Source organism: Ornithodoros turicata, chromosome 1 (assembly GCF_037126465.1).
Source record: "Ornithodoros turicata isolate Travis chromosome 1, ASM3712646v1, whole genome shotgun sequence".
Taxonomy (NCBI): domain Eukaryota; kingdom Metazoa; phylum Arthropoda; class Arachnida; order Ixodida; family Argasidae; genus Ornithodoros; species Ornithodoros turicata.
In genome coordinates, this window is record NC_088201.1 from 28,957,524 (window position 1) to 28,981,278 (window position 23,755).

Here is a 23,755-nt window from a genome sequence, read left to right on the forward strand (position 1 = left end):
CTCCTACTGTAACTCCGGCGCGGCAATATGTTTTCCAATGTCATGTGACCAAACATGACGTCACTGCACAAACCTGGAAAAGTTGGGGAATTTGAAGGCTGGAATTTGGTAAACACCCTGGAACTTGTCCTGCATCCACTCCTCTTGTCCTCTGTGAATCCAACAATCGTAAACCCCTTTTCTGTGAAACCCATATTTTCTGCAAAGAAAGGGATACTTGGCGGAGACTCCTCAAGGAAACCATTCAGATAACCACACGTGGTAATTGCATAAGCAAACGTTCCCTTATTCCTCTCCCCTTGCTTCAGAGGTTTTTGAATATATAGGGGTTTGTCGTCCATTAAATTTTGCCGTGTTTGAGAAATTTTGTGTGTGTCTGTGTTCCTTGTCTCGGGTAACATCCTCTTCAGAGAGAGAGAGAGAGAGATATGTCAGACACATAGTCATTGTTTGGGTACCACTTGTCAGGTGAATCTCCTTCACAAATGGGAACGACGTAGTATTAAGCATTGATGAACGTCTTCACTTCAGCAATTCACATACTCTACTGTAATCTAGCTGTTGTATACCTGTTCATGACAGGTGTTCAAGTGTTTGCAACACTGTCCCAAGTTATATTGGACAGATGTAAACATGGTTACTCATGATTTTATGCTAACATGACAGATTCAAAGTCACCGAGTGGGGGCATTGCACAGCATGTCATCTTCAGCACATTACCTGTGGCACAACTCTTGAATACGACCATGTCAGAATGCATGTCATTCCGCAATTTATGCCCCCTGGACACTTGAGCAACTTTTTTCCTTGGCATAAGCAAGATACCTGGTACTTGGTGCAAAAAGTGCAATGAACATGCTCCTGGACACTGAAGGAACTTTGGACAATTTTGTAAATGGTGGTGTCAGTGTGTCACCGAAGTTAGTTCCACATAGGGTCCATGAGATTTACGTTTCAACTCCGATTTCAGAGACTTTATACAATGTACAGTGATGATAAAAAATCGGCCACATAAAAACATCTTACTTAGCAGCAGGCTGCAAGCTGTGCTACAAACTATTTTGAATAATGTAGGGTGCAGTAGGAGTAAGGAATCTGACAATAGTACTACCAAAGTGCTTTGTAAGCACAGCATTGTTATCAAATGGATGCCATGGTTAATGCCTGTAATTTCATATGTATCCTCACTATTTGAGAAATAGCGAGTTTTTTTTTTTTTAAACTTCTGACCACACTTTGTTTTTCAGATTGTTTGAATCTGTGGCACGGTCATGTATGCAGCAGAAGGCTGCCACTGAGGCTTCAACCGCATGAAGCTTTCGTACGTCCCTTTCTGCTCCCCTTTTTTACTTTTTATACCCTTCATGTTATTATACTGGAGTGCACTTTTCTTTGTATGATAACTGTCACTGATAGTATGTATATGTGAAACAAGTGAGACATTGACAACTGTACACAGTGAACACAAGTCCCTCTTTAGTGTTTCTAGTCTGTTGTGTGGTATAATAAAAGGTTCTGGATAGCAATCTACTGTTGAGCCAACATCTATGATGCTACAGGAAGTATATGTATATTGTTTTTTGAGCACAAAAATTGCCTGAGCAGGGAAATACTGCGACAGAAAAAAATATATTCAACATCCATTCACCTGATGTCACAACGATCGGTGGTAGAAATTGTTAGATATGTTAACGTTGAGTGTTCAGTTGACCTGCATAGCATGGCGTTTGCTGCTAGCAGCAGCTCAGTTTTGGTTGCACGGTCTTAGTCTCTCCTGCTTGGCCTGATGGGCCATTGGCAAGCACCACAAGAAATCACTCACATATATCACATCCCTTGGTGCAAGTTTTCTTTAGTGTTGCAGAAACTGTGTGATACTTTGTGTGAAACATGCTTTGCACAAACTGACCTGGAGCTAGCCAGCTCTGCTGTGTAACCACCAGATTTTCAAATGTTTACAAAATACTTGCCAATCATGCAACCTGGATGTCGTATCATGATTATGCTATCTGCGCTATGTATCATGCTCATGTGACAAGCCTCACATGGCAGTTAAGGTTAATACCTAGGCTGTCAGTCTTGAATGATAATCGAAACCAATATGTGTGCCGCATGTCAACCTGCCACAGAGCATTGGATCCAATGCCCTTACGCGCATATTATATTCGATGCCCATTGGTTTCAATGGCCACTCATACCCTGGCTTCACACGATCAGTTTTAACGCAATGAACAAGGAAATCTGCAATTAGCAGCAAAGAGCAATAAAGAAGCACAGTTCATTCAGGCAACACGAGGGAAAACAGTATGGATAAGTTTTGTTTTGCCTCTACATAACGTGGGGTGTTTGGTAGTAAATCCTCATCATGTCTTTATTCTGTCTGCCAGAAACCCAAGACATGGAAATAGCCAAGCTTTCCTCATTTTAATCTGACAGTCATCACTGGAAACCACACTCACACCCTGCCATGATCATTTGGAGTATGTGGCATCACGCTACATCCAACTTTTTCAATTTGCTATCTCAGTTATCTATTCCTTTTGACGGGCTTCTGGTTCAGGTCTCTCATTGCTGTCCATGAATTTAACGGCTTTACTGTGCCTGCACTGTGGCTACCAGTAGAAAACAGTTATGGGAATGGTATGCACCCTCAACAGTTAGGCACAGAAAATAATTTTACTTCAGCATATTCCACAATGTCCCGAAATTGACTTTAATAGCTTATGCACATGAGCCCTTGAAAGGTCGAACCCTTTTGTTTGGGTCAAGAAACAAATACATGCATCTTGGCAATTTAATGCAGTATAATACAATGCTGTGTATGCTATGTTTACATTTTGGGCAACCTGTGCACACAATGTCACACCACATCACGTGTTGTTTTCACCTTTGACCCACAGAAAAGCACATACTCCACGTTGTCATTGCCGCAATCTTGCTGACAAAGGTACATATGCGCCAAGAGACATAGCTTACCCAGCAATTGCAGTTTGTTTATGATGCTTTATTCATGTTTCGCATAACTTTCTTGCATTTGATAGACTTTACATTCTGAAGTTAAGTAACATGATAAACACAATTTTGGAAGGATCGTGGATTACAAACAGAGTTCGATTTCAAACAAGGAGCTGACTAACAAATATTTCTGACAAATTACTTGTTTTTCTATTAATTCCTTTTAGCCCATTATTTTGATTACAAACATCTCTTGTTGGTTGCAGCATAGTGTTCTGGAAGTAGTCCCCCACGAAATAAACACACAGATGCACATCTGCCCCAAAGGAATGCCAGCAGGAGCTAACTTCCCCCCCCCCAAGCAGCACAATGTACTCAAAGTTCTCGGGGTTGCTTTGACGTTACTCATGCTCTGCAAATTTAGCTGTAAAGCCAACTGCCTATAAATTTTTTATCCTCCCGATCCGAGTATACGGGACATTGTATGGGACGCTTTCCCCACGCAGTCAACCATCAATGCAATTGAGTCTGTCCAGAAGCATGCTGTTTGTTTTATTTAGTATTAGCCAATCTGAGAAAGGCATTTAAGCCGAAAAAGTCTGACCCTATTTATAATCGGTACAATCTTCTAGAATACCACCGGAACTTTACATATCAACCATCCCTTAGACTTCCCTGCGACATGGAATTGTTTCTTCTACTCCTTTCCCCGCACAGTATACGAATGGGAAGTATCTCGATTAGGAGACTATCATCTGGTACAATGTCCTCCTTTATAATATAACTCAATTTTTGTCTTTATAGTGAGATGCCCTCTGTACTTGGGCTGCCAACAGTAGTATAGTATGTAAATAAATAAGTCCAAGTACATGGGGGTTTGCTGGCAGGTGCGTTATGAGCTGCCGATGAAGAAAACCTCGATTTACCCGTCCATCTGCACCGTCAGTACATTGTGCTGCTTGGGTCTGCCTGCTAATTATGCATATTGAAGTGAGACACCACATTTACTTTACATGTTTCATACTGATTAATGTTGTGGCTCAAACCAACGGGACTTTTATATTTACACATACTAATTACACATAAATTTGGTACATACTTTTGCATCAGTTTTGTGGTGGTTACTATTATGAAGAAGAAAAGGCTGAAGTGCATTCCACATAAACTACATGCCCAATCTTTATGCAGTATGCTCCACATTGTTTCTTACCCAATCAACTCAGGTTAAACAGAGATGTTCATGCCTACTCTATCCATCACACATTTCCTGTTTGTATACTCCTTTGTCATGCGCTGCCTGAGTCAGGAAGTAAGCACTATGCAACGACTGGACAATTTAAGAGTAGGCAAAGTTTGGCCCCTGTTACCTGTAACCCTGAGCATTGTTCTATCCTTGCATTTCCGCTTGATTCCAATCATGCAGGACAACAGGCGCTGTCTGTGATAAGGACTATATCAATGCCGTAGCGCTCGACTAGTTCGGAGAGGAACTGCCTGTCCCCGGAGGGGTCCAGACCCACCCTCTTCATGTGCTCTTCCGTCCAGAGTTTGTCGGCTGACTTGGACACCTCAAAAAGTTCCTTGAAGAGCTGTGTGTTTTGTGCCATAAAGAATCTGCATGAAAAAGCACATTTACAAAGAGGTTCAGTCTTTGTTAGATTAACTGAACACTGCACAATGTCCATGACTCCTAATGCACCATTGTTCCGCCTAGTTTAGTCTAGTTAAACCGCTTGTTACAAAATGATAGTTTTAAAAAAAATCCAAGCATTCAGTGTCAATCCACACGCTCATTATACGTTACAACAATACAGGGTTATGCTCATTACTTGAGAAAAGCGATAACTGGAGACACTGAAGTTGATGTTATCGGTATTAAACTGATATACACATTTTCATGCAGGTCACTGCAGTCTATCCATTTCGTTTCTTACACTGGAATTTGTAGTACTGGGGAAAACAAGGAAACACTGAATTTCTTCTTGCATGCTCTATATATCTATAGTCCACCAAGCTTCCCAACCAGAATTGCAGGAGTAATTCTTGCATAGAACAGATACCCCGCTGACTGCATGCAAGAGAACAAAAGAGGTTTGTTGTGTGACCAAGTAAGTGTTGTGTAACCTGGCACTGTCTGATCTTTTTGTTGACTGCCATGAGAAATGGCTGAATTTCTCCATGTTAGGTAGATAAAGCACACATTAACTTGCTTCTAGTTCTATCATGCCCAAAATTTGGAATACAGCCAAACTCCTTTACAACGAAACTCAGGGGACAGCAAAAAAAATTTGCAGTAAAGGTATTTTCATTAAAAAGGTGTTCGCTATAAAGGAGTTTGACTGTATATAAGACATGTCTGAATTGCTGCAAGAAATTATTTCAGTAGATACACAGAGCAGCTCGGAATTCAACTGGGTGCTCTGGCTAAGGACAGCCCTTCTGCAAAAAGTCTGATTCATAGATATGCATATTACAAATAGTAGGCCAGTGCAGCTGATAGTATAGTATAGATAGTATAGTATAGAAAGAATTGTCAAAGATAATTCAAAGAGTACCCATGTTACAGCGGGCAGCACATTGCAAAAGTACTTAAATGCTGATAATTCCACGTTTCTAGGTTCACCATAAAATATAGTACTGAGCATAGTCATGCTTTAAGAGATCAGTGGGGTCACAAGCGGACATATTTCTATGTACATTTTCCCTGTCCATTTGTCATTGTTCAAGGCTTCCACCTTTGATGACGCACCTGCACAAAATAACCCTGGCCAATTATCTTTCACACTATCTTATCTACATTTGTATCTCTCTGTACTTTTCATGTACATCAGATATAGACGGACCTGAAAACAGTCATCAAATAATCTAAACGAACTTCTCTATAGTCCTACACTCCCTTCAAAACTAATAAAATAAAATATCCCTATCTAATTCTACCTCATATCCTCTGTTGCAGAATACCACCTGGTTTTTCCGCCTGAATCAAAGAACAGCTTTATTTTGGAGACTATGATTGAGGCGTGTCATCAGCACAGAAATTAGACAAAAAGTAAAGCCCTAAAATATGTGACTTTAGACACAAATTGCCTTTACAAGTGATCCAACCACACCATAAGTGAAAAGGGGAAATCATTACCCTGTAAACCAAGACTCATCTGTATCATGGTTCACCATTAAAGGCTGACATTTTGACCTGCATGGAAAAAGCAAGCAGTGCATTAAATTTCTTACTTCATAGTGAGGGATATGACCTTTCCATGCCTTAGTGGTGGGATTTGCATTCAGATTTCCAATATATTCTGACATTGAATATTGATCCCATGAATGAAATTAATATCAAATGTTAAATGCATTCAATTGGAATGAAAATAGTATTTGCAATTCACACTGAAAGCATTTCATGATGGAGGAAAAATATTTGTTGATAAATGAACAGACTGCAGAGAAAGGCTGAATTCATGCCTAGTATAACATGATTCCTAGTATGTAACCTTAATTCCAAGAGGTGACTGTACTTCAGCTTATCAGCTACACTCAGTTCCATTAACTTGCGGTTAGCTGGTGAACTTGTTTCCAGGTTTTGCTGGTCCACAAAGATATCAAAAAGTGTTGGCTTAGATTCGAATATTTTTTCTGTGGTGCCTGGAACATGTAAAAGAACCATCAATAGCCTCAGACTCTATATAATATCGGAATGGATCTTTACTTGTACTTACATGCAACATATGCAGTTTGTCCTGCTAAGACATCTATGTCAGTCACATTCACATAAAAGTTAGGAGGACATAGGCACGTCTCCATGTCTGGATACACGTGAGCCACCAAGGTGCTTGTGCAATATACTTGACAAACAATTGAAGAACACATCATTAGACACAGTTTTCATGTAAAAAGTGGCATCGTCTAGGAAGGTGACTTCAAATGCAGAGTGAACGACCAAATCACAGCTCACTTACTGGGAATGGCAGTTATTCTAGGTGCCCAATTTTACTTTCATGTATGTTGTGATACAAAGTGCAGTCTAAATGCCCAAAAATGTAATGCCAAAAATGATTGCAACTGGATCTTAAAGAGCAGATGCAAAGTTCGGTAGATATGTGACATACATCAAGTACCCTATGGCATAACCCATGAAGTCGATATTGCGCATATGCTGCTCCAAGCTGTACATGACTGGACAGCCAATTACAAAGAATGTAGTGATGTGAAAAGTACAAATGCTTACATGTAGTGTGCTCTCTGTGAAACAGGTGCTTTATAAATAAGGCAGGCTTTATGAAGGCTTTATGAACAAGGCAGTTAAAATCTGGACAGGTTGGTTATTCATTTGGAATGGAATAAACCTTTGGCTGGCAGTTCAGTGCAGTCGTTTGTCGTTACTTGAACCGTCCTTTGTCCCCTATTTACCCAGCACTGGGGTTTCATCGATTTTAAAAAAGTGCTTTATGCTTCAGATTGGCATCACACAAAAATACTACTGCCACACATCTCAGAGATGCCCAGCAACTTGAAACTGAAACAGTCCACTTCAGAAGACTTTCTAGGATAATGTGTGCCACAACACAATTTTGTTCTCTCGCTTTCTTTTTTTGCTGAGTCATAAACATGTTTATTGAAATTGTACGCTTCCTATTGCTTTTGATTTGCTTATCAGGGAATTTTGTAATCCTGACAACATAAGGCGAATACCAAGGTGTCCGGATAAACGAGACATGACTGTATCGAGCATTTATTTTTGTTTTGTTAGCGCTTCTTAAACGGCAGCTGCAGTGTGTATATACAGGGTGTCCCAACTAAAATGCATCAAACTTTAAAATTGGACAGAGTGCATTATGTGAATAACACCTTTTGAAGGTTGTTCATGGTCTTGTGCCTTACTAGCCCATATTTTTTTCATTGTGTTCAGTCAATTAATTATGCATAATTAATGTGATAACTTGTTAATTTTTCATTTTAGGGCACAGGTGTAAATTGCAAAGTTGTAGAACGTGCTGAGAAACACCCATCCCAAGTGTTTCCAGCAACGTACAGCTTGTGTGGACTTTTTTACCTGCATAAAAGGAAAGCGTACAAAATACAAAAAAGTACCACGTGGCAACCTGCTCACGCGTCTCTAGTACACAGAGATCACAGAGCTCTCAAGCCTACAATAAAAGAAAGAACGGAATCCATGTTGGTCTTCGAAGATACCGTCGAGCCAGCCTCATGCTAGCTGCTGCTGTGGGGTGGTGCACCGTCATGCTGAAACCACACTCGTGGACATGGGCAAGTGGAATACCGCTTCAAAACTCATCCACCGGACCTTCCAAGATGTTGCTTATGTAACGTTGTGCAGTTGGTGTCCCATAGAAAAATATGGGACCACTGCTCAGCAGGCAGGAGATTTTGTTCTTTCTTTCACTGAGCGCTCTGCGATCACTGCACGCCCAAGATGCGCAAGCAGGTTGTCACGCGGTACTTGTTTTTTTTTTTTCTTTCTTTCTTTCTTATTATTTTTTTGCAGGAAAAAAGGTCAATATTACACTGCTGGAAACACTTGGGATGGGTGTTTCTCAGCACACAAAATTTTAAAAGTTAGCAAATTAGTCATGCCAACAAACAAAAATACGGGGGAGTAGGGCACAAGACTCTGAACATCCTTCATAAGGTTTCATTCGTGTAGTGCACTCAGTGTATTTTTAAAGTTTGGTGCATTTTAGTTGGGACACACTGTATGTTAGATTTCTGCATATTGCTGAGATTTCATAACTTATTACAGATAGGCAACTGGAACAGCTAAGGAAACACCTTTTCAGCACTTGTGCCTAAAAGCCTCTTGAACCCATGTTGTTCTAAATCAGATACCAGGCTTAAAGCCTCAATAATCAATCCATGGTTTTGCATCGCAAGACAAGTGCAAATAGTAATGTGCCAGGCCACGTAATTGCAGAGGCAGGATAATAGAGGAACTACATGCAGCACAAGGTTAAATTTCATAGTACAAGAATAATACAAATTTGCACATACCACGGTAGCACACAACACCAATCGGAGGTGGTGAGAAGAAAAGGACACGTTTTCGGAGCAACGCGAACTTCCATAAAAGAAATATCTTCTCTCCAAAGTAGTTCATGAACTGTGAGAAGCAGCCAGCTGGGTGAGTTATCTGAAGAAACAACATCACTAACTAAAGGAATTAAGTTAACGAGTACAACAAACACTATAACAAACGAAGTGACTTGATAGTGTACATATGCATAATATTCAACACTGACAGCAAGTTTTTCTTCCTGGGGGTGGGACTGCGGCTCGTCTGACTATATAGTGCATCAGAAAAATAGAAGCATACACTATCCAGCATCCAGAGGGGCATATTGGATGGCTGCTGCATCAGTTTGTACGTTAAGGGGCCTGATGTTGAACCGACACAACATTCCTTGCAACGGCACGTATTAATAATAATAATAATTTGTAGATATATGTCAAGAGACAACTATGATTATGAGTGATGCCACAATGGTCAGTCTGCAGATTAAATTTGCAAACCTGAGGGTTCTTTAACGTGTGTCGACATGCCAGCACATGGCACAGAGTATTTAATGTCTTTCGTGGAAGACGGCGTGTCTAAACAACTTGTACCCTGCCACCAAGTTGGTGGCGTCCTCGGCTGGGATCAATTGGTGGACACGTTACCAACTGATCTACAGGGTCTGGTACAGCAGCCATGAAAACCGTTTTGGTAGGCTTTGTATTCTAACTGAACATTGTGATTGGACTTCGCATGGGAGCTCGTGAGGAATCACAGGGACATTTATTGTGCAGTATGGAATAACGACAAATTGAGCATTGGGGCCCCTAATTAGCCTAGTTAGCCACAGACTTAGCCACAACAATAAAACCCCGGGGAGACAAAAGGACTGGACGACACACTCCACTGTACATAGCCATGGTTTACCAGTTTCCTAATGGTACAAAACTAGTCAGGAAATGAGTTAACTGTTGCGAGTGCAGTCACTGTATAAGCTTCGCTTACAGTATCGGCACAATTTTTTCTCCATTCTACTCGGTTCCCAGCAGTGCTCGTTTGCCCTGTGGAGTCATGTGGAGTCATGTGCCATGTGGTCTGTACCACACCATCTGCAGGACAGTGCAGGTTCCCATTTTGTGGCTGCCTTTGTTCAAGTGTGATTACATTGTGTATTGTATGCTAAGCAAGCTTGTCGTGTTGAGCGGTGCTGTACTGCAATAACAGCAGAGTCAAGGGACAAACTTTTCAGAGCTCCACTGGGAAATAAAGATCAGCATCATATTCACTACTAATTAATAAACAACAGATTATTTACTGCACAATTAGTTTTAGAACTGGAATCGGTGGATCAGTTGGTGTCTATTATCTGATACTGAGGTTGAGGGCTCGAAACTGGCCTAGGACGCAAGTAATTTGGTGGCACGATACAAGTTTATTTAGAAACGTTGTCATGCATGAGCAACGTAAAATACTGTCTGTAATTCTTATCAGTTGATGGTTGTTGGTAGTTAATCACATCATGAACGTATGGCAGGTACTACATGCAGAGTCAGGTAAACCGAATGACAGTGGCACAGTATTGACATGGTATACCTAGGGCCTTGTGTTTTCGAGTTTTATGTTTTTTGAAAATCGGGAGTGAAAATCGCGTGATATCTGGTAGAAAAGCAGATTTTTGGGTGGAAGATTTAAAAAAAAAGTGTTTTTCGCATTTCAGATGAACACGAGATGTGAAAGAGCTGTGTTGAGTCTCCAGTGCCCATATTGGTAGATGAATTGGCATCTTGCCAAGTTAGTTTTCAGGGTTTTTTGGGTTTTACCCTAAGTGATGATGATGCAAATCAGGAAAAAAAAGAACTGGGTCTTCCCGGGTTGAACCCCAAAACACAAGGCCCTAAGTATATATCCATTGTAAGCAATGGTGGTTGCTATGACAATCATGGATTTCATGTCTATTGAAACACACTTTCCAGTGAATGAGAATTCCCTGAGCTAAACAGAAATTGAGAATGCTTTCAAACCGTAATTGAAAAATCATGGTAATACCACAAAAAGTCCCACAGAACATGACACGAACTAGCGAGATCACAGTTGCCGCAAACTGGAATGCTGGGCGGAGACATACCCCACAAAATGGTCGCTATATTCGCACATGTAGCTCAGTGAGAATACTGTAAGAGAAGCTTGTATAGTGAGTGTAGTTGTGAGCAGTGTTCCCAAACAATGCATTATTTTACAAGTTGTCTTGTTTTGTGCCGTGACTGGCTGTTTGCAATGTCAAGTTGGAAGTGACGCATGTGCATGGCTTTATTAGAATATAGGCAGTACGCCAAATACCAGTAAGGGAAAAGGTCGCAGGCAAAATGGTCATACAACCAACATCAAGGTGGCATTATTGTTCACTATAACAAAATTCGAAACCAGCTTCAAACATCCTGGAACCAGAATGGCACAGTGTAGGGGCTTTTTTGGTGTACCAGGTGCTAAACTAACGCAATTCAAAGAAAATTTTGAATACAATTTACCATATCATTTTTGTTAACCCTTGAAATCTGAAATTTTATTTTATTTTTTTGCCAGACACTGTCTGGCCAGACCTTAACGAGGGTGGCCTAAGGCTCTGCATTCTGTCTGGGGTGCCCATAAAAGGAAATCCATATGCTCAGCTCAGTCTATGAAGTAGGCTTGTGCTGAGTGCTATTCCTACGTGTGTAATATTTCTTTCTTTTTTTTTTTTGCTTTGTAGGTTTTAATTAGAACCTCTACAAATCAGAAAAAGAAATATTACACACGTGCCTCTCCTCCTCTTAAGAGGACAGATTAGGGATAGGAGGAGAGGTTCTAATCCTGTTAAGAGGATAGGAACAAGCATATATAAATGTATGAGCAACACATGTCGCATGCCAAAGCTCATGTAAGCTGTACCTCCATGGAATGCATGCCATCACAGATAGTCTTGTATGGTCTCTCAATTTGAAGTTCCGGTTGCAGTGTTGGTGGGCCTCTCCATTTGAGGTAAAACTGCAACAGCTCATTGTAGGACCCAGGTTTTTCAAGCAGATGTCTGTAAGGTTCAATGCATAACAATGATAAGGAACAAAGTCCTTCAACAAGGAAGGTCCTTGACATGCACCATGATATAAGGGCATTCATGATGTTGTTATTAAGCAAGTTGTCTTATGGAGAAGGAATAACTTAGTGGGACATTCACAAAAGTGCAAGTATGTGAATATCGATAGCGAGCTAAATCTTCTAAACAGAAAGTTAGATAGAACAGGCATGTTGTTATTGTATTGCATGAGTTGTATACACACCTAACCTGCTCCTGTAGAAAAGGCATATAAAGGTGGAGCAAGGCATAACTCTTTGCTAAGACTCCAACAGACTTCATTCGAGCACCACGCTCTTCTTCATTGTCAACTTTCATGTTCTCAAAACAAGACAGGCCATACAAATTGCCTCTTTTAAAATACCTGAAAGAGAACACAGCGTTGTAAAAACAATTGCTCAGTAGTACGCACAAGAAAATTCCTGTGCAGAGCACGATGCTAGGCAAGATTCCATGTGTCACTCAAATTCAATACAAGAGAAAGAGGGGCTACAGAAAGTCTGTTCTGTGCTAACGGGTGTGCTGCACTGCAGGGATTCTCAAATTATGTGCCACAGTTTGCATATTGTTACTCATAAATTTGCTCAGATCAAGTTTGCTGGCATTCTAAATTTGTGGATACCACTGAGGGATTTCATTTGGATGCATGCAGGAGAATTCTCTTTGAGCCTTTGTTTTTGGGAAGGAGGTACACATTTAATGAAAAACAGTTGACCCTAAATTTCCAAGCTACAGGTTTGTGGAGAACACCATGGGAAGGAGGCACTGAGCATTTCATGCACAACATTTTGTGAGTCCTTTAAGCTTGCACTATGTGAAACAATGAAAAAAAAAATGAAGAAAGAAAAACATGAAGATGAGGCTGGCAAATGGAGTAATGAGAATGACAAGGAGGAAGTGACAAAAATGGGATGTGTAACAGCAAAAGGACACAATGTGTGTGTGTTTGTGTGTGTGTGGTATGACTGGGAGTGTATATACCAGGGCACTACAAACTTTGGCATTTTTCGCGGGCGACGCTCAAATGGAGAAATGTGGCACCCCAGTGTTCCGTAAACTTTTGTAAACTTTTGTCTCAAGCTGTACTGGTTGTTTATTTGCCATGTTGATTTGGAGGACTTAACGACAAGACAAGGATAGCGTGTTGGTTACCGATATGCATTATGGAAGAATGCGACGTTCAACTACAACTAACATTTAATATAAGTCACCCTGCCCAAATCCCCTGCCCCAGTTTGTTCTCTGGAAAGTTGACCTTGTTCAGAAGGAGGATAAGAGACCGGTGGCTCACGTCGTTCTTGGCCTTCTCGATGTAAAAGGACCCCCTACCACAACGACTGTGGTGACGTCCGATGACCATCGTTTGGTTGAAAATAGGTCAGCAGTTGGAACAATAGTTGATGTACTCTTTGAGGGTTAATCCAGAGTCCTCCATTTTCAATTTAGCCTATGTTGCAGAAGACGATCATTAAGGCATTGGCCAGTTCGTCCAATGTCCACGTGAGAGTGAGATGGAGTACACTACACTACATTACGGGTGCAGGGAACTGAAGGGAGTCTACGTTTCGTCGTACAGGATGGGAACACTTTCTTCGGATTGTTGACACATGGCACCATTTGATTTGGGTACCTTGAAGGGGCACTTGAAAAGCACCTGGCGATGTTGGGAAGCCTCCTTTTTTGAGCGATGTGCAACCCCATGTACGTACGGAACCACAACTTTCCTAAGTGGGTTTTTTGGTGGGTTTGGTAGAAGATGACATAGAAGACAACGACGAGCCGTGCTTTGAATGAGGTCGTGTGGATAACCAGTAGCCAACAGAGGAGAGAGCTGGAACTCGATGCTTTAGAAGGCAAAGTGAGAGCAAGACTTCACAAGTGATGAATGCTGAAGCGATGTTACGATGCCATTATTTATAGTTTTTGAATGCGCACTCGTGAACGGGAGAACAGGTTTTTTTCTAACATTGCTGACATGACCAACATACGGCCAACGGTGTTGTGTCCAGTTGCATGTCCAGAAACTTCAGTGAACCAGAAGTAGGTTTCTCCTCAGTGAACGGAAGCCCCAGGCTGTGTTGTTTGAAGGTCAAAATATTCGTATTGAGAGAAAAGTATAAATCCACCACGTCCAGAGAGATCATTTGGAAACTTGACCCATGGCTGACTGAACTGAAGAGATGCTAAGTGAGACTGAAGAAACAGTTCTAACTGTTTTTGCCAAGCTGACCTCTGGGAGATAACGCACCGGAAGGGGAGGCCAGGCTTGTGAGTTTTTTTTTCGTGAAGAACACAGACAGAAGACACCGAAGAAAATCTTCCCTCAGTTTTCTTCACGGCAAACACTCATTCAACAAAACCTCAATCAAAGCACTGCTCGCCGTCTTCTTCCACATCATCCGCTACCAAACCCACAACAAAAAAACACCAAGGAAAGCTCTGGCTTCGTACAAACACGAGGTTGAACATCGCTTGAAAAAAGGAAGCTTCCCAACATTGCCAGGTGTTCTTTAAGTGCCCCTTCAAGTTACCCAAATGGTGCCATGTGTCAACAATCTGAAGAAAGTGTTCCCATCCTGTATGACAAAATACAGACAGCCTTCAGTTCCTCAAAGAGCACATCAACTCTTGTTCCAACTGCAAACCTATTTTAAAACCAAATGATGGTCATTGGATGTCACCGCAGTCGCAGTGGAAGGGAAGTTATTGAGTCCTTTCCCATTGAGAAAACTGAGAACAGTGTGAGTCACTTGTCGTTAATCCTCCTTCCAAACGAAGTGGGGAAGAGGCTTCTGGCAGACTGTCTTGTATTAAATGTTAGTTGTAGTTGAACGCTGTCTCCTTGTAGTTGTCTGTCCTTGTCATCCTATTTGCGTTTTTCCATAATGCATGATGATTTGGAAGGCGTGCTATTCAGCAGTAGGCTGCTGTGGCAACAGCACAAGCTCATTATTGAGATACATGTGTGGCACATACCTGTACACTAAGTAAGCATGTGAAGCAAAATTTACGCTTGCATCTTAGAGAGGAGGAAAACGAGAAAGCACCTGAAGAGGTTGAAAGCTGTATCTTCAAAAGAAATTGGGAAAAGAAAGTGCAAAGTTCCTAAAAATGAGACTCAGAAACCACCAGAGGTGCATTTTGTGGCTTGTTTTATGGATACATAATAATAAAAACCCTTGTATCATCTTCATAGATAGCCATGAATTATCATAATCATCGCTAAAACTCAAGAAAATTCAATACCAAAGTTGGACCGCCATGCTTGAATCCAATTCAAATCACCCCCAATATTGTTCAGCACTGATTCTACTGTTGACTGATGCAATCCAAGCACTAACTAATTCATTTTATTTCATGTTGCTCTGTCAACTGCCATGCTGTAGTGCTTTTACTATGCATCTTGAAAGGAAAGGATGCCATCAATTTAGTTCATTAGCTAACATGTTGTCAGAGCATTAAGCTTTATACAATGGGGACAAAATTAACTATACAGTTGCACAATTTACCAGTGTCTGTGTACAAGTAACAAATGTTTCTGGTAGTCATCATTTCAGCATATTCAGGCTAGTTGGCGATGTGTTGACACTAATTTGGTAACGGTCCAGCATACTGTTTCCCAGAAGATGCAATACTTGATTATTTTTACAAATAATTGTGTAGAAACTACAAAAAAGCTACAATATAAATAAGCATAACGAATTATCCAAATACATTTTATTCCTACCTAGCAAGAGCAAAGGTATCGAATGGCTCCTGGTGCCATTTGGCATGTTTTTTGTCACTGTAAAACTTCTACCTCTTCTAGCCAGTCAGTACATCGAGCTGTTACGCATAATCATCCTTGAGTGAACAACCAAATGAACACATTAATTTGTTATAAAGGCAACACAAACATATTGCATCCTACCTTACATTACCCTAGTAGAGCAAATTAAGTAAAACACATAACACAGACATGAGACAGTACAATTATCTAGGAAAGATGGCCTTTGTACCTAATGGGCAGCATGGAATTGGTTCTGCATTCGAACATTTCTTGAGTACCAAATGAGAGTGGAGGGACCTTATAAATGCTTACTTGCATCTGAGCACCTGAATTAACCAACAGCAAACAAATTTGGCAGTCTCATTATATTAATATGACCACAAAGTATAAGTCAAAATAATGACATTTTGCTACAGGGGCACATTCCTGTATCATTAAATGACAATTAGACGGTGTGCCTTTACATGAATTACCACTGGTGGGGGTTACTACTCATGATATGCACACACAACCTGTCACAACCTGTTGTGTTTGCTATGCAGACGTGGTGGGAACACGTTGCAAGGTCTAGTCACCATACCAATGACGAGCATACAATATTAGTCAGAAAGGTTACTAATTTGTGGCTTTACATCATGAGACAACTTCGATCACGAGCAACCCCATGGTGATCAGTCTGCGAATTAGATGCAGAATCATCGTAATTCATAGTGACTTGGTGACTGAGCCAACTCTGTCAAAATGTGATATTGCGAAGAAAACACTGTACAGTGTGCATTTAGTATTTTTGATTCAACCTAGGAATAAAAACAACTTGAAAACACATTGAATGTCAGAAGCAGCATACAGCCTTATACAGATGGGAACCTTAACACGTGCAATCTGTGCATTTATTTTGTTCGTTTTACCAAATGTAATAGAGGCATCAAGGATAACATATTCAATTTCCACCTTGAAAGAGATACGTACGAGAAGTCTGTATGAACCCTATGTGCTCCACTAGCCATGGCTTTAAATTCAATGCCAGAAACAGGCAAATCTTCGGGTGTCCACCATTCAACCATATTACCTACAAAAGATGTCACTGCGATATATCAGAATTTTCACCATTTGCCTTTCACTGGCCAACACAACAAAGCAGCAAATAATTGCAAACAAAGCATACGCAGACGCCCACAAATATTTGTTATATCTAGAAGCAAAACTTGTCCTCATGGATTTCTGCGTTGGCAAATTGCCACAGGTTAGTCACAGTACACATTAGATAAGCACTGCCAACAAGGAAAGAAGCATTCTCTATTTCTTTATGTTAGTGTCTCCACTGAGTTGAATGTGATTCATAGTCAAGGTGTGACTACTGCTATGCGTCACATGTGCTGATACAACAGAAATGTACAAATGGAATGCATCTTTCTACTGAATGCACTCTATCTTGAACAGTGCTATTACCAGAAACAAGTCATATACCCACAAAATGGCCATTCTCAGAAAAAACTACCCCTGTGATACCCTGCAAAACAATTGTGAACAATAATCAACCATATGCAAATTGCATGTCTGTTCTGTTCCTCCATTTCAGATGGTGTTTACTGCACGGAACAATGACCAAGAAATCATGATGTGTAACAACGACGCCGTAATGCACTTGCCAGCTAATGGAGCTTCTCGTTCCGAACAGTTGCAAGTTTATTTGGATAACTGTTACAGCAACAACTGTCTTGTGATCGACGTTTCTTCCTCTTTGCTTTGGTTTATTCAGGATAGCTTAAGTTGGGTTTCATTAAACCAACTGAAGTTTGAGAGCAATAGCATAGCCAGAAAAATATTTCGGGAGGGGTTCTATGGGAACTTTACATGGGGGAGAGAATTTCTCCCCATTTTCCCTCTCCCAAATGCACCACTAAAGATACTATTTCGGGGGGGGGGGGGGGGGGGGTCCCTGCTGTCCAGTATGACATCGCATGCCGTATTATTCGGAGAGTCCAGTTCCCAAATTGATAAAATTATCTGACTAGCACAACACGAGAGGCATGCAGTAAAATACGTGGTCCTGCAATATGTTCGTCTCCCCACACTTTATTTCGGCACGCCTGTTGGGGAATACTGTCGTGAGCCTTTCATCACGAGCAGCAGGTGAGTGAATAATTGAGGACTTTGTGTTCCCAGTGAAACAATAAGTTGTACTTACCGGCATGGGTATCGAAGGCTATTACAAATACCCCCACTACGTCATAAAGAACTTCCGCCCCTTCATCCATGCGCTTCTGAGTTGCAGAAGGCAGAAGAGTAGTGGTGAATTGACATTTGATCTGACACGCAAGATCAGCGTAAGCGTTGTACCCATCTATTTCTTCGCTCTCGGAAAGCAGAGGTGCCTTATCAGTCACTCCTTTCCTGCGTGCCATGTTCTTGCGTACCGTTCTCGCAATGGGCGTTTTATTTCTTCATTGAGAATTAATACTTGCTGTGTCCTTTATACAACTAGAGCGAATATACAGCCTGATACTGATACACTGATACTCACATAGCCCATAGTGCCCATACCCATAGCACCGACCACTGTGGACACAAACAGTGTATGTAGACTGAGGGTCGTGAAATACTCCGCGTGAGTGCCATGAGTATGTCGGAATTTTTGTTTTTGTGCAATAATTTCTCTGGCATATCGTCTTTGCACAAATAATGAAATATATCTCCAACTTTCATAACGACAGCGTCAGGGAATACGTCACATCCGGTTCGGCCGATGTGATATATATATATATATATATATATATATTGATTTACAGATTTAGAAGCTGTCAAGCGATGCCACGAGCCAACAGTTTTTGCAACCACCCCAAGTGGTCGGTTGTGGCCTGTGTGCCCTGGTTCTGTACGTTTGGCAATGCGTCGGGAGAGTAGTGCCAGCGTGGTATAATTGGTAGCGCGCTTGACCGGTATACACGCTACACGCCCAGGGCGGATTTAAGGTGCTCCGGGTGTCCTGACCCTCCTCAATTTCAATCGTTACATCGAGTTTCAATTGACCTTGGTGGTGTAATTGCATGCTGCCCAAGAGAGGCAGCATGCAATGTGCTCCCCCCCCCCCCCCCCAGAAAAATCCTGGATCCGCAATTGTACACGCCTGTCGGACTTTTGCGACAAGAGCCCCATTTTCAAAATCTTCTTTTGGTCTTCCATCGTGGTCAACATCATTCTGAGGATAGAGAAACGACAAACACAGACAAGGTCTCAGACCTTGTCTGTGTTTGTCGTTTTTTTGTCCCCTAGTCTCGGGTTTTTAAGTTATGGATCATTCTGATATGGCGGCCAGAAAATTCCAAGTCAATAGTTTTTCGAACTACTTATTGTTGAATAATAATATTATAATACATATCTGAATTAGACAAAGCAGGAATGTACAAACGGCCGAAAATTGAAGTACACTTTTTCTTACTTGAAGGAATAATTCGCTCTTGACGGATCAGATCGTACATTTTGTTGGAAAGGGTACTGCATTTTATAATTTATCAAGGTTCTGCGTTACTTTGTGCTAAGCATTAAAAAAAGTATCGGGCATTGCAACGTGCTGAAATCCACACAACTTGAAATTCCTGCACACAGACATATATGCACGACGACACTGTGACGCTACGTGGGCATTTTCACCCATCGCCTGGTCAGTAGAGGCCAGGCAGCAGCAGCAGCCTCGTGTTGGCTTTCATCTTTGCTTTGTCATGACCAACCCAGAGTTAATGGCATGCAACGTCACGAGAGTGGATGAGAGGCTCTCCTCCCTGTGGATCTGCCTGTGCCACAAGCTATCATGGCAAAATAGGGACAGCTTTGGAAATACAATAATTTTGAGCGGAACATCTTAGGGAGCAAACTATCCCTTTAACGCTTGTAGCATTGCAGCTACTTACAGCAGCAACAGGCACGGGGAGCCTCAACGTGCAGATTAGTTGAGAAACATCGAAGGCAGTTGAGTAGCTTGACTGAATCACTGGCTGTGGAAAGACGTTTTGGTGGTCGACTCGGCTGAAGCAGCGTGTAAGATGCCTCATATCAGCTTCAAGTGTGGTGAAATATGTCCAGACAACATGACTGTGCCTCTCGTAATATCAGAATTAGCATTAGTCTTACGGATAGCGAGAAAATTACCATGTTAGAATGACAGAACAGCTGCGAACCCAGCTGTGTGTCTACCATGAAGCTTGCAGTGGCCTAGCAGAAAAATATCGGAGGGGGGGGGGTTCTATGGGGATTTATGTGGGGGAGGAAGATTTCACACACATTTTCCTCTTCCAAATGGTCTGCCAAAGGTGTGATTTGAGCTGGGAGGTTGAACCCACCAAAAAAAAAAAAAACCTCTAGCTATGCCACCAGAAGCTTGCCAATGTAGAATGATATGGCGTTGAACCGGACGATTCCCTTCATTCCTTTGTTTTTTGCATACTACAAAGTCCTGTGAACGTCCAGGTGGTGCACCTCAACGGACCATGTTTCGAAGATAGCCACAGAACATACCCTGTACCACTGTGGGTGTCATCAGACCAGGAGTGCAAAAAGTAGTTTCAGACAATTTAAAATTCCAATTAAAACATCCCTTTGGGCTTGTTGGTGACAGAGCAGACTTACAATTCGAAGCTGTCTATGTACTGTGGGGGAAGCTGCTTCAGTGAATTCTGCATTGCTCACACTAAGACGGAAGCAGATTAGAAAGAACAGGCCATGGATTTTGTGTGTGTGGAATCACTGCTACAGTGGCACAACAGGTATAATACTATGCTTCAAGCTACTGTGAGGATAACTAAAAGGATGGTTTAGTAGTATCCATGATAGCAAATCCCAGAGACGAGGGACAAGAAGGATATGTCAGTGTCTGGGTTTTGCTCTAAACGATAAGTTTTCTTTCACGCAAGCATTGTTTCACTAAACTGAATTGCTCATTTTAGTATACAGTAGGATTCCCCCTCTATGTCACAGTTCACCTGAGAGACCTGTAGATATTTATCTTTATTAATGGATATCTCTACATAACAGGTTGTGCAAGCACACACACACAAAATGGATTTAGCTATCCAGAAACAAAATACACAGCTTGTACATATTCCGATTTATTACACAATGATACTATGAAACACAAGAACAGGATTCTTCACTAATAACCCTTTACAAAGGCTCCCCACCAAGTTGTTCAACAACTTGCAGCACAGTGCAAGGCTTATAGTATAAGCCTATCTTTGAGAAGAGTAACAAAGAAAAAAAAAATGAGGGACAAACAATAAAGCGATGTAGACGTGTGTGACACTTAAAACGTGAGTAGCAGACGACAGTTTCTCGTAACACACACAATCCTGCCTCACGCAGCAAGCGGACAGAAAACAATGTAGTTCAACACAGGGGAGGCACATATCCATCTGTCCCTTATAAGAATGTTCAGAATGAGGTGCGCAACATTTGTGCTCAGACTAGTTGAGCAGTTTCTTCCCATAGTGATGCACAACATTGCAATGCCATTTGGTTTCATCAACTATGTGGTCACAGCATTTGGAGGGTGAAGCATCTTCCGTCCTTCGGTTCGCCTGGAACGCACATGAGAACCCCACAGCTCCCCACCAACTCTTCCCATCCGCAAACGGGGAAGGACAAGTGACTATGGGGCGACGGGAAGAAATAGGAAAGTTTTTCTTTTTCTCTCTCATTGCTTCTGTCATAGTGCCCCATGGCTGCACTGAGCTAACTCTCCTCCCCTCTGGAGCAGGTATATCAAGAGACATAGGGAAGTATGGGCCAAGGTTAAGCTGCATGAAGCAAGGAAAATCATTCTCGAGCCAGTATGAACTTACCTTATGTGTCCAGTAAATACGTCAAATAGTTGTCCTGAAACACTGAGCTCGAGAAAGTGGTAAGGAGGGCAAACATTCACACACACACACACGCCACTTCTTCCACACCAATAATGAAACTGATGTCTTACAGCTAGCTAACAAAGCCATGGCATACACACACGCATTCAGCACCTTTAAGCACTTTAGAAGATTACAACTGATGCAGCAACCTTACAGTATACTATGGAACAAGTTGCACAAATCACTGCAACACACTGGCAGGTGGGACAAAGGATGTGCAATAAGGAAGTGGAAGATGGCAATAGAGGGGAGGGAGCAGCACTCGTCCCACAGGAAAAGCTACTACCTTGCCCATAGACGAGAAACTCCCAATGTGTAACTGCACAGGGTATGGTTGGTAGTTGCATGCAGCAGGACAGAGGAGTGGGCCCACTGTGACTACGGGGGCCAAATATCCTAGCGCCTACGGATGGGACTACGGCTTATGCTACGCCTTGAGTCCTGCAAAGCAAGATATTAAATGTGTCAACATAATTTGCAATGAGAAACAAGTAAAAGAAACAAGCAGTGCATCCCAAACTTCACCTGATTTATAGAATCGATTTATAGAATCTGCAGTTTTAGAAAGCTACGGTGCCACTGCATGTATCATTCTGTGTAAAACCAAACACTTGCAGCATGTTGTGCAAAGCAATGAAAACAAATCAATAAAAGCAAACAATGCTTTAGCACGTTATCACTGCAAACAAGTGCATGACACCTACAGTAATTGACTGCTCCTTAAAGCTATAACCTCCCATATTAATTGCTTGAATGCTTCAAAATAGAAAAATGGCCATGTTCTCTTTTAGTCACTGCTCCAAGTAATGGGAGGCTACCAATTCGTTCGTGTTACTACGAGGTGTATGGCACCAGTGTTCTTGTGAAAGGGTTTTAACTGGCACAAAGTTGTACAAACCCTCTCTCGCTGTCTGGAAGGCAGTTCCCTGCCCATGCCTTTGCGCCTGCGTTCCTCCTCCTCCTGCTGTTGCTGCTGACGACGACGTTCACGTTCAAGCTGTCGTTTGCGGCGCTCCTCCTCACGTTGCCTTATCTGCAAATACAGACAATTACTTTGGACCCTACAGTTTCTGTATCCCCAATTTTCTGCCATTTCCAATTTTTGTTCAGGTGCACATCCATATACCCTCGTCTACCCATACACCTGCAAAGATATCTAGACCAAACTCTCAGGGTAGGCAGCAAGCTGATATTTCTTCAAATGAGTAAGTTGTATTTTAGCCATGTAGTAACGCGTCTGCCTGGCCCTATAACCCACTTGCACATGTGTTTTTTTTTCGCAGTAATTCGATGAGTAATAAACCAATAACAACCAACCAGCTAATTCCAGATAGCTTCCAGATTCTAGCTAACAAGGTGACTGCCGCGGCTGACGCAATCTCTGGGTGTGGCAGGCGCATGCAAGAGACTGAAACATAGGGGTACGTGTACCTTATGGGCAGTCTATCTCGCCAACGCGTGAAGCTAGGACACCAATCCAAGTGTCGTTTGAGAGGTTCTACCTGGACCTTAGGCAATATCAGCTTCAACAACAATAACCAGTTTTATAAATTTGCAAAGTTCAAATATCAAAATTTTGCCAGAATGCCGGCATATATAGAACTAAAATATGATCAGAATCGAAAGAAACGGCTATCAGGAGAAAGGGCAGCTTGAGAGATATCCAAAAAGCCCTGCAGCAAAGTCCAGCACTGAGCGAACTATGGAAGCGCCGAAGAAGATTAGCAGCGGAGGCAAATACGACTGCCGGTGCACACTGCGAGCCCTTACCTCTTGAATATATGAATAGAGACTTCTATTCCTTTCACTAAAATCCCACAAAGGAATCCGAGATTGTGACGTTTTCATGTAAAACACTACAGTTCACACAAGACTGAGTAAGACAAGACTTTTTGTAAATCCAGAGTTTTGGGGGAGTTTTGAGACACCGACATCTATACGGAATGGATTTACAGGAGTTTACCAGATAAATCGAAAGCGAGTAATCAAACATACAACGAGTACTATGAACTTAATGA

At 41.7% G+C, this 23,755-nt stretch overlaps 3 protein-coding genes across 6 annotated transcripts in view; 1 reads left to right on the forward strand and 2 right to left on the reverse strand.

Moving 5' to 3' along the window:
- LOC135377804 (CCR4-NOT transcription complex subunit 1-like) overlaps positions 1–7,315 on the forward strand; it is a 78,747-nt gene extending 71,432 nt beyond the window's left edge. The window contains exon 44 of the mRNA XM_064610494.1: positions 1,248–7,315. Within this exon, the coding sequence (XP_064466564.1) occupies positions 1,248–1,314 (67 nt within the window). The 3' untranslated portion in view covers positions 1,315–7,315. The remainder of the gene's footprint in view (positions 1–1,247) is intronic.
- Positions 2,698–18,467, reverse strand: LOC135377805 (DENN domain-containing protein 11-like). Of its 2 annotated transcripts, XM_064610496.1 has the most exons (10): positions 18,029–18,135; positions 16,810–16,909; positions 16,070–16,166; positions 12,277–12,435; positions 11,888–12,026; positions 8,962–9,100; positions 6,672–6,797; positions 6,447–6,597; positions 6,092–6,148; positions 2,698–4,569 (listed from the first exon to the last, which is right to left on the reverse strand). In XM_064610496.1, exons 1-10 carry the CDS (start codon positions 18,032–18,034, stop codon positions 4,371–4,373), a joined length of 1,173 nt encoding a protein of 390 aa, XP_064466566.1. In that variant the 5' UTR covers positions 18,035–18,135; the 3' UTR covers positions 2,698–4,370. The 2 variants fall into 2 exon arrangements, with proteins under 2 accessions (XP_064466566.1, XP_064466565.1); XM_064610495.1 differs by lacking the exon at positions 16,070–16,166 and having other exon boundaries at positions 18,029–18,467.
- A 2,361-nt stretch (positions 18,468–20,828) lies between these two features.
- LOC135377806 (uncharacterized) overlaps positions 20,829–23,755 on the reverse strand; it is a 53,993-nt gene continuing 51,066 nt past the window's right edge. Inside the window, exons 18-20 of one of the 3 annotated variants that reach the window (XR_010418199.1) lie at positions 22,636–22,770; positions 22,024–22,178; positions 20,829–21,410 (exon numbers count right to left, since the gene is read on the reverse strand). Coding sequence is in view for 1 of the 3 variants with exons in the window: in XM_064610497.1 (XP_064466567.1) it covers positions 22,134–22,178; positions 22,636–22,770 (180 nt within the window). In the remaining 2 variants the exon portion in view is untranslated. Of the gene's footprint in view, positions 22,179–22,635; positions 22,771–23,755 lie in introns of all 3 variants that reach the window. The other 2 variants (XR_010418198.1, XM_064610497.1) reach the window with 2 other exon arrangements.

Coding starts and splice junctions, on each gene's coding strand:
- LOC135377805 (XM_064610495.1), bottom strand. CDS start 18,245: ATGGCACGCAGGAAAGGAGTGACTGATAAGGCACCTCTGCTTTCCGAG. Junction 6,598..6,671: donor ACAAACTGCATATGTTGCAT/GTAAGTACAAGT, acceptor TACATGTTCCAG/GCACCACAGAAAAAATATTC. Junction 4,570..6,091: donor GATGAGTCTTGGTTTACAGG/GTAATGATTTCC, acceptor TTTTTCATGCAG/ATTCTTTATGGCACAAAACA.